Source organism: Uloborus diversus, chromosome 9, assembly GCF_026930045.1.
Source record: "Uloborus diversus isolate 005 chromosome 9, Udiv.v.3.1, whole genome shotgun sequence".
NCBI lineage: Eukaryota > Metazoa > Arthropoda > Arachnida > Araneae > Uloboridae > Uloborus > Uloborus diversus.
In genome coordinates, this window is record NC_072739.1 from 84,710,909 (window position 1) to 84,722,154 (window position 11,246).

The 11,246-nt window shown below is 36.9% G+C and overlaps 1 protein-coding gene across 1 annotated transcript in view; it reads left to right on the forward strand.

Annotated features, from left to right (window-relative positions):
• The window catches only part of LOC129229537 (patched domain-containing protein 3-like), a 174,287-nt gene extending 163,406 nt beyond the window's left edge, over positions 1 to 10,881 (forward strand). Inside the window, 2 exon segments of the mRNA XM_054863859.1 lie at positions 8,025 to 8,677; positions 8,679 to 10,881. Of these exon segments, the coding sequence (XP_054719834.1) occupies positions 8,025 to 8,677; positions 8,679 to 10,073 (2,048 nt within the window). The 3' untranslated portion in view covers positions 10,074 to 10,881.
• Positions 10,882 to 11,246: the final 365 nt, after the last annotated feature.

An 11,246-nucleotide genomic window follows, 5' to 3' on the forward strand; every position in this document is an offset into this window, starting at 1 on the left:
ACATGCTTATTTGGTTTCCGTTGAAAGTAAATACAAAATAATTTCAATATGTTGCTGATGTTGGCGGAAAACCAAAAACATGTTTCCGCAAATATCCTTAAAACTGACTTTTGTGGATACTGTGATTGACCTGATCGCGGCATTATGAATGTAAATGCGAACAGTTATGAAATGTTTACACATCTGCGAATTAATCATTGAAATATTCAACGGTTTCAAAAGCCGGCCACCTTGTCCAGTGGTCAGAGAAGTCTGAATGCGATGGGGAGGTCCCGGGTTCGAATCCCCGGCTCTGGCATGGATGTACTTTCTCTCTCCTGTCCTTGTCCTTAATTTGTGTGAGTGTGTTGTTATGCTGTGAATGGTTGCCTACTTTATAAAACGGGTCCTTGTGGCATGTGTGTACTGTGGAAGTCGGACTTCACACCAAATTACGGTACAGTTGGAAAAGTGAAGCAGCGCACCCCAAATTGCCAGCCCAGCTGGGACAAGACAACACCAACGGCTTCAAAACAAATACTGGGTCCAGCACTCCTCCCGTAATTGGAGAGAGGGCACTGTGTGAGTTGTATATGAACTGTATCGATAGCAAGGGCGCCCATATGAGGGGGGCAAGTGGAAGCTCAAGCACCCCCACCCCCTTGAAATTAGAACTTCCTTGCTTTTAGTACTTTTTCTTTGCAAAAATGAAAAAACATTTCTTCTGCAGCAATTAATGAATAAGTTATTAAAAATGTCAACCTTTAACTGTACTGCAACCGGTTTCTGAGGGGAAAATATCCTGTTAAACCTTGGGGCAAATATCTAACCCCCCCTTAAAGTTTTGCATATGGGCGCCTTCGATCGATAGCAATATTCGTGTCATTTGCAGTAGTAGCAATGGTATGGCGCGGTGAGCATCGCGAGGACTACATTCGTAATGGCGGCTTTTTTTTTTTTAACTACCTTTCGGAGAGATTTGGGTTGCTTCCCATTTTTCAAAAATATTTTTTTCTGAAAGAGCATAGTCAAAAACATGGAGAAAGTTTCTTTTCTTAATTTTGTCTTATTTTCTCTCTTTAAAAAGTACTCTTAAACGACATTCAACAATTGTTTTGATTTTTGCAGCTGACGTCACAGGTGAGCAAATCCCTTGGGTAGAGCCACTATATAGATATATAGGATTGAGCTGCTATATATAAGCAGGGGCGCGCACAGGGGGGGGGGAGAAAGGACACCTGTTGTCCCGGGCCCGAGTCTGAAGGGGGCCCAATATTTTTAAAACTAGGCGTAAAATATAGGGGTAAACAATGTGGAGGAGGTCCCGGAAAAGTCATTTGTGACGGGCCTCAAATTCTCTATGCACGCCCTTGTATATAAGGTATATAAGGGGCCTTACCCTAATGTTAGCAGAATGGAGTTTCAGAAACTGCCAAACTTTGCTAAATGAATATTTCATTTACCTAACAATTCTCGTTCCGCTAATAAATTGCTGGCGGTGAAAAATTCATTAAAAGATAATATCTTGCCAGAAAAGACAACCACGCGCTCTGATTTAAGGTGACTTTCATCACTTATGACGTCACACGATGAAACATTTTGGTTTAAAAATCAGAATCAAATACTTAAAAAAATTAATTAAAATTTTAATGTTGAGAAAATAAAAGATTTTCTGGGTCCATGTTGTTTTTTTTGCTTATTCTACCAATTTCAGTGACTAAAGGTAGTACTTTCGTCTGAAGGAAACATCCCCATTTCGCGTTCAGCTCAACTTGGCTGATATGAACTAGTACGACCAGAAAAACGATTCACATTGAAACGATTTCTGGGCAGGATTTTTCTTACATTCTATCAAAAAATATGTGGGCAAATGCATGGTTAAATACTAAAGCTTTGGAGAGACCCCTTAATTGGATATTCTCATATGCACCAAGCATCGTCTTTTACAGCATTGTACGGTCTGAGGTTGGCCGAGCGGTTTTGTTTTCAATGCAGTACCTGTGGCTCTGAAGTTTGATACCCAAGCATTAATTCTTTGGTTTTTGGTCAAAATTTCGAGGCAGAAATGTCGTCGGTTCAAAATACCGCTGCCTCGCTTCAAATCATCTCTGTTCCAGCATGACGCTACATGCATATCGCCCGTCATCAGTTCCTCACCGATAGAAAAATTCCCCGTTTCAAAATAGCGTAGTTTAAGTATAGCCCATAATCTACAAAACTGAGGCTACTTAAATTTTTAGCTTGATCTCACTAATTAGCTTATCACGCCAGGATAAACGCATACTTATTTGTAAAGTATGTTATTTTTAAGTAGGTTATTAGTGAGTTATTTGTGAAGTTTTTAAAACTTTTCAATTTAGAGAACCAGCGCAATTTATTACCAGAATGTGTACGTGAATAAATTTGGCTTAAAAATAAAAGCTGATTGATTGCTTAAATTTGATGTAATTCCTTGTGACACAAAACTAACTTCTTCGCAAAAAAAAAAAAAAAAAAAAAAAAAACTCGAATTTCATCCTCTGTTTTAAATGCGACTAAGCTTCGTTTCGAATATCCACTTATTGTAAGTATTGATATGTAATGTAATATTTTCCATCAAGAAGTTACTTTTTGAACATTTTTGACTTAACGCTTTTTGGAAACAAGCTGTTCAGGTATAAAATAAAGGAACAGTTGAGGCAGTGTGAATCAAAGAGATGTAAGAGGACATTTTCAAGTTTTGAGAAAAATGACTTTGAAGATAAGGTCCTTGGTAGGCTTTCATTGAATTTTTCTCAAAGTCATGTTGTACAGCAGCACCTACCAGGGCTACTAGTCAGTGGCGGCGCTAGGCGTCGGCGACAGCCGACGGCCTGACGGCCGCAGATAGGGCCTCGCAAAATTCTCAGAATTTTTAAGCAATTTCCATGTTTTCAATTAAAGCTCTTATTAAATACGACAGATACAGAGCAAATGAGGGGGGGGGGGCGGCAATTGAAGAATTCTGTCGGGGCCTTTTACAAAGCGATTGTACACATTTGAGCAGTGCCTGGATCGTCGATTTTTTTCGACGCTGGTAAAGATTTGAAACAGTTGCAATTATTCGTCTTCTTTCAAGTTTCTACATTACGTTTTGTTCATTCCTTGTCTTTTTTTTTTTTTTTTTGAAAGAAATTAATAAGTGAAATTTCTTTTAAAAAGAAATCTTTGAACTGAAAATATTCTATAGTTACAGCTAACTCTACTCCTCCCACCCCCGTCCTGTTTCTTTTATTTTTCTCTTTTTTCCTAGTTCGTCTAAAAATAAGAAAATATGCAAAATGCTGCTCTCCCGAACTCCCCCCCCCCCCCCCCACACACACGCACACCGAAAGCATTATGGAGCAGCTGAAGTTTCAAATCTTCAATTTCGCGATATTTCCAACTGAAAGCCCCCTAAATACTCAACAGCATCGAAAATCGTTTAAAATTGCGTTTTTGGAGCTTGAATTTCAAAAATCACTGAGCCTAATATTACAAAATACGCGTTTTTAAGGCTTGAGGTTCAGAAAATATTCGGGCTAGGGTCCCCATACTGCATTTCTTTTATATCATAAGTAATCAGGGATTTTTAACAACACTAACAAAACGTTTAAGTCGAATGGCTCCTGAATATAGATATATTGCTTAAGTTTTTAGGACCATAATTTTCAAAATTTTTCCTGAAAAGAGCTCCAGGACCTCCTTCCCGTAAAATCTTGTAAAAGTTTGTCTAAAATTCTGTCTTTGAAACTTCAATTTCGAGAACTTGCAGGGGGGAGGAGGAATTGATTTCGACCTGTTAAAAAAATCGATCAGGGACAGCCTCTAGCCCTAAGTCAATAAATATGGCTAAAATTGCGTTTTTAAGGCTTCAATTTCTAGAAACTTCCGCTAAGACCCCCGTAACTTTTTTCCCCCTAATACCAGCTAAGAAAGCCTAAAATGGCGTTTTTAAACTACACATTTTTCCGGGAGAGCCCCGGAACCCCCTTTCTATCAAGTCATTTCTTCCCTTCAATGTGCCCTCTCCTTCCACCACCAAAAAAATTTTTGATTGCGCTACTAGTCACGAAATGTATTTATAATAGCAATTAAGAAGTGAATTGGTCGTTCTAAGTGCCAATAGTTAGTACAAAAAATAGTTCTATGAATTCAATGAATTCAATTATTTGTCTGAGAATATTTTATGATTAAAAGGGCCTCGCAAAACTGCATCGCAGAAGTCTACTTTTGCTCTCGCGCTGCTACTGCTACTCTTGCCCCAAGACAGAGGAGGGGTTCACCTACCATTTGTACTGGTTATCTCTAACTTTTTGCCACTTTCATCCCTTTGCTTCTCACTGTCTCAATTGTTGCAATAAAAAAATCAATAATAGTAACAAACTTAATGCATCTATTGTAAGTCTGAAACTCATTTGAGACTCAAGGTGTTTTTTTTTTTTTTTTTTTGACTCAGTTTGAAGTGACTAAAACATATCGCTGTTTACTAAAACCGAAAAATTTTCACAGAATGAGTTTTAGTTTTCTTCGAAACTAGTCATTGCTAGTAACAAGGCCAATAAGATGCTTGGGTTTATCAATAGATCTATTTCAAACAAATCTAAAGAAGTTCTTCTGTCCTTATATAGAAGTTTGGTAAGACCTCATTTGGAGTATGCTGTTCAGTTTTGGTCTCCTTATCTTAAGAAAGACATTAATGTATTGGAAAGGGTTCAAAGGCGAGCTACAAGGCTAATAAATGGACTTTCTCAATTAGACTATGATTCCAGGCTTAGAAGGTTAAAAATGTACAGTCTTAAGCAAAGAAGAGACCGAGGGGACATTATTCAGTTGTTTAAATTTATTAAAATGAAAGCTGTTACGGGGCTGAAGTTAAGCGCTGAAAACAGGATAAATGGTCATTGTTTTAAGCTATTTAAATCTCAGGCTAACATAGATATTAGGAAAAATTATTATTATAGCAGGGTAGTGGAACCTTGGAACAGTTTACCGGATGTCGCTAGTCTAGCTGGGCCCAGAGCCTGTTGCTGGTCGTCACTTTTGTATTTGTATTTGTATTAGTATCTCCCTTCCCCCGCTCCTTCCTTAAAAGGCTTCTTCTGTGTTAAAGTTGCGACGATCAGAAAATTTCTTATTTTTCTCATTTGCTTTGCGAGTTGGGGGGGGGGGGGGATTCCTTAAGAAGATCTTGAAAATGATTTCTAAGAACTTAGTCGTTAAAACGTTGTCATATTACGTATGTAGCAACAATAGTTGCTGCATCCGTCCTTGTCTTCTAGAGATAATTCTTATCTTTGTTTCGTTAGCTTATGTTTAAATCATGACTGTACCCAGACTTCTGTTTTGAGGAGGGTTTTACCAAACACATTTCTCATCAATCAACATTGGTTTCATTCGTACATTCTATTGCTATCTTTTTTCACAGCTTATTTAAATCAGGGAGAGATATTTCTGCTTTAGGGGCATTAACATGAGCAAATGGTGCAGATGATATGCGTATTTCATGAATATAGAAACAGACCATGCGGAATTCAAGAAATTGCATTCAGGCCCCTCATTTTGGAAAAATGATGCGTGAGACAGTGGCGCAGCGAAGGGGGGAGGTGAAAACACCCCCCAGAGTCATTGGTTTTAACATAAATGCAGATAATACAGTATCTAATACAGTAAAAATCTAATACAGTAGTTTATGCATATGAAAAAGCAGTTTTGACCAAAAAAACTCTTCATAAGGTGTTTTTGATCAAAAAACCCTCTCCAGAAGGTATTTTTCTTCAAAAAACACCCTCCAGAAAGTATTTCTGGCTGCGCTATTGCATGAGAGTGACAGTTATACGAGAATGTGAAGAATAGAGCATCTCGAGCTTCAAAAAATTTAGAATTTTTTCTGAATATTCAGTGATCAAAAAACAACTGAAGTCCACTTCAGGAAATGTACAATATACAACTCTATTAATTACAAAATCATCTAATTTATATTTGTGAGAATGTCAATGAGGAATAAACTAAAAGTAAATGTGCTGCGAAATGTTTCGCAGTGATAGCTTATGAAACAAATGACATTTCTCAAAAAGAAGATACAGATACAGTAATGGTTTTTGCAATTTTTCAGTAACCATAATTTCCTTTGGCAAATAATATTGAAAAAAAAAAATAATAATATTGTTTCCAGATTTTTTTTTTTTTGTAAAAAATTTGAAAAAAAAAATCGGTGGGGGTTTGAACCCGAAAACCTTCTTCCTTGCATGCGAACCTGACCCAGCCCATCCGGGTTTTTTCCTGGTCCTAACTTAATACTAAGTAGGTGGCTCCACCTTCTGCTCGCCAACCCCGTTTGACACCTGCGGCATATTAATTATAGTCTTTAACTATTAAGTAATAATTAGTCTTTAAGTTCATCATTGTTGTGAAAGTCGCTTCTGTTTGGCTACAACTAACTTTTAATACAATTTAAAGTATTTTTACTTCCTTTTACAAGGTAAAGGAAGCATTATATTCGCGAAACAATTTTCACACAAACCTAATTTTCCCTTTTTCGGGGGTGTCTAAATAACATTTTGCTCTACTCCGAATATTTTTTTTTTTTTTTTTGGCCTGACCGCACTTGCATATGTGCCTAAGAACGTATGGACACCCAAAGTATTCATTTTAACGATCCCGAGTTGATTACCACGAGCTTTCTCTTTAAGTCCGTATGTATCTCGCATAACTCAAAAACGGTAAGAAAATTTTGACATTTTGCACGTAGACTCTTAGTGGGGTCTAGTTGTGCACTTCTCCTTTTGGTTGCATTCGTATGCTCCAAAAGGGGTCTTTTACATCTTTTTTGGGGGAAATCAGTGTTAATTTCAATGCAAATTCGTGATGTTATAATTTGGCGAACACTTGGTGATATATCGCCAAGCTCTTGGTCGACAAATTTGACGATTTATTATTATTATTATTTATTTATTTATTTTTCATTTTTTTTTTTTTTAATTTTTTTTTTTCTCGAATCTGGTTTTAATTTGGCGCTATTAGTGATATTTAGAGAGTTATCCGTTGAATCACAATAAAATTGTCGATATTGATAAAATTAAATTTTGCATTGACAAACTAGGGGTTGAAAATAAGTAAAATATTTCTTTGCTTACTCCAAGGCAATATTAGGATAAAGTAGCCATATTTGTCTTTTCCCTTATCGCTAATGGGAACGTACATACACTATATCGAATCGTAAGGGGTCGTTTGAAAACCGGCAACACATTCCTGTCATCGTGCAGAGTGATTCATGATAAACACAGATTATTTGCGAACGATCCCTCGCCTTTCCAAGAGTTATTGAAATTCCGCTCATTAGATCGCTGATAACTTTTTAAAGTTCAAAGATATCAAGCTGGAATCTTATTATGAGCTGCAGGATCTAACTGGGTTTTGGATTCTGAAGGTTATAAATTGCTATCCTTCGCGCGATGCGCAGTGAAAATTAACTGTTTTAAACGTTCATATTTCATTAAATTTTCAATATTTTAATTTCAAATTTTATTATTATGTTTCTCTTGTATGCTGTCAAATATTCTGAAAGTTAAGTAACGTTTGACGGAAAACTCTGCTTGTTATGAGCCTAAAACCTTTCAATAAAATTTGTATTTTTGAAAGAGACGCTTATATCTCCGTGGGTGTAAGAGATACTTTCACGAAAATATAAAAATGAATTCTAAATAGAGTTTGTTGACCTTTTTCTGAAATTTATACCGTATTCGCAGCTATTTACAATGCAGGATTATCAAAAACCTTTTTTTGTTTTCTCAATTTGTTGCTGGTCCCTTAAATGAATAGTAGATTAAATTTCCATTACAAAATGACAGCTGAAGTGTCTCTTATTTCTCGAGCAATCCGTAAAGTTGTGAATTTTTGAAAATGTCCCAATGCTTTTGGTCATATAGGGTAGGTGCACGTATTTTTTGAATTATTAAAAACATGGACTTTTTAATAGATGTAAGAAGTAGTGTGGTGTCCACATTAGATTTTTTGTCTTTGACTTAGCATTTTCTTTTTCTTTTCAGTGAATAAAGGTTGCTGCTATCGTGCCTTCTGTACTGGAGGAAAGAACGAAGACGACCCAGATAACCCTTTGGACAACAAGGAGCATTGCTTGATGGTGTTCTTCAGAGACCACATGGGCGTCTTCCTCAGCAAAACATGGGTCAAAATATGCGTAGTCCTCTGCTTCATGTGCTATTTAGCTGTTGGTATTTGGGGATGCATGCAAGTACGAGAAGGGCTTGAACGTCACAAGTTATCTCGCAGCGATTCTTACTCCGTGACGTTTTATGAACGTGAAGATATGTATTTCAGGAAGTTTGCTTACAGGATTCAAGTTGTTGTAAACGCTACTCTGGATTACGCTGATCCCAAAGTTCAGAAACAAATTGAAGATATGTTGCAGAGATTTGAATCTAGTCAGTACGTTGCTGGACCTGCCTTGACAGAATCATGGTTGAGAGCTTTTAATAAATTCACGTCAGATCCAAGGTCGTCTTTCCTGCTCCAGTCTTTTAACAAATCAGATTCTCAAGATTTTATGCATATTTTAGATGTCTTTTTCAATTACCCTTTGCTTCAACTATTCAAACAAGATGTTCTTTTCAATGAAGACAGAAGTGCCATCATTGGCACCCGATATGTAATTCAAGCATTCAATATAACTGACGCCAATCGAGAAAAAAGACATGGTGCTTGAATTGAGAAAAATAGCTGATAGCCAACCCTTTCCAGTAACAGTTTTTCAGCAATATTTTATATATTTCGACCAGTTCATTTTAGTCAGAGATACATCAATACAATCTATTTGTGTAGCAGTTGCTGTCATGATTGCCATATCTTTAGTATTTATTCCTAGCTTTCATTGTGCCGTTTTTGTTGCATTTTCAATAATATCCATTGAAGTGGGAGTCATTGGTTACATGACACTTTGGGGTGTGAACTTGGATTCAATATCCATGATAAATTTAATCATGTGCATAGGATTTTCAGTTGACTATTCAGCTCATATTTCATATGCGTATTTTTCTGCTGATAAACAGACTCCGGATGACGGCATTAAAGCTGCTTTGCATTCCCTGGGTGTACCGATATTCCAAGGAAGTGTATCTACTATCCTCGGAGTAATAGCCTTAATATTTGCACCATCTTATATTTTTCTGACATTTTTCAAAACGGTGTTTTTGGTGATACTTTTTGGGGCACTCCACGGAATTCTTCTTCTTCCAGTCTTACTGTCTCTTTCTGACTCGTGCTTTAATTCCAAGTTATGTGCATTTTGCCGTCGTTTCAAAACATCTTGCAACTGTGCTCCAATGCAGTCACCTGAGAAACCTCCTCTTGCTATTCTTCAAGTACCTGAAATTGCATCATATGGTGGGCAACCACCTCGAATGACAAGTCTAAATGGCAGCATCCCTCCAGATGTGCGGTTTGTTCCTCCTCATTTAAAAGACGAGGAACTAGATGAAAACAGCAGTAAAGGATCTAAAAATGGCGACTTATGGGCCATTGAAAATGGCGATAAAGACCTAGGTCTTGGAACTAGTGGTGAAAGCAGCAACGGTAGCTGGAAATGTCCACATGAGGACAGAGAAAGAGTATCTATTCCGTCTGCACATATGACGGCAACTCTAGGATATTCGGGTGAATACTTGAATAGATCAGAAGAGCATGACAACCCTGCTTATATCCCGGATGAAGATGTTCATCCTCCTCATGTCCATCACAGCCGCCATGCTGTCAGACCACCTAGCAGGTCGCGAAGTTCTTCCTGTTCTTACCCCAGAGATCGAATGAGAAGCTACATCGATGACCTTGCCATGAGAAGAGTCGCGCCATGTAGAGCTCATGACCATCCGGTCACAGTACCTCCTACAGGTGCCATCAGAGGGAATGGGTACTTCTTCCAAGGCCCTCCCAGACGTCCATTAAGTGGAGGAGTGGTTCCTTCTCACGCAGGAGATTGGGTGGCTTGTCCTGTAAGTTCTAGGGATTGGCCGCGAAGGCCTCGAGATAGAATACCTAGGCAGGACAGCGAACCAGAACGGATTTTTACAGTTAGGTTATGACAATCGGAGAATTTAGACAAATTATCGACTGTGACGAGCCACAAATAAAATATTAGAGACCTATGAGTTTTTTAAAAGATATCACACAAACCATCTCTGGTGCCAATTGATTTGATAGCATCTAAGTGCTTTTGGTGAAGTTATGAGGCCTTGATGTTATTGGTTATAATAATAACAGCAAGTATTCTGAAAAAAGAACGTTGTTTTATGGTTTATGCGATGCACGTAGACACTTGTCGAGTCCAAAAATTGTATAGTCTACCTCGATTTACTTGAGGCTTGCTCAAGGCTACATGCACAAGTGTTTACTGAAGAATAATTTTACTTTCTTTATTAAAGTCATTAGTAGCCTATTTAATACAATATACTACGATAGCTATTCATTAGACATGATATTCACAGCTATGTTTAGGTGAAAATACCTGATTCAAAATGCGACGCAACTAAATTTCATCGTTTGCAAGACAACTGTGGAAAACATTTCATAAATTTTATAACAAGTTAAAACTGTAAGTAGAGCGTAATTGTGCATTTTGTCATAGTTTCTTTTTTGCTATTTGACTTAAATAAATGATGTGAAACCAATTCTCTTCAAACTATATAGGCTAACTGATTTCACATGTGGACTTATAGATGATTGAAGACGAATGTATTCATGTGTAAATATAACATGATAATGTTTTAGAGTCAGCATCATGTCATATAAAAGTTCTCATTTATTTTGTTTTGAGTGAAATTTATTTAATTGACTTTCTGAAATGAGATTTTCTTGCATTATTCATGGTTTCGAGAGACAATTGTGGTGCTGGTTGGCAAGAAGATGTTTCATTGTTTATATAGGTTTTGTTGTAAGTTTTGCAAAATGGCAATAAAACGTTTTCTTTAAATTAACTTGTGGATTACTTCTTTAATTTTAGTGTTATGTTAATGTTAATTATCCATAGGAAAAAAAAAATTGACTATGTAAACATTTTACTGGAATACAGTAATAATCAGCATTAGGAAATTTTATTTCTTGTAAAATCAAATCGAGTCAAAGTAAACTGGGTTCGTTCGCTTCTTACAAGCTCTTAATAAACTCCTGCTTTTTAAGAAAAGAAAATGAGGGCCCTTAAAACTCCTGAATTTTGCTATTATCTCCTTACAAACTCCTTATTTTTTTATTCTGCATGA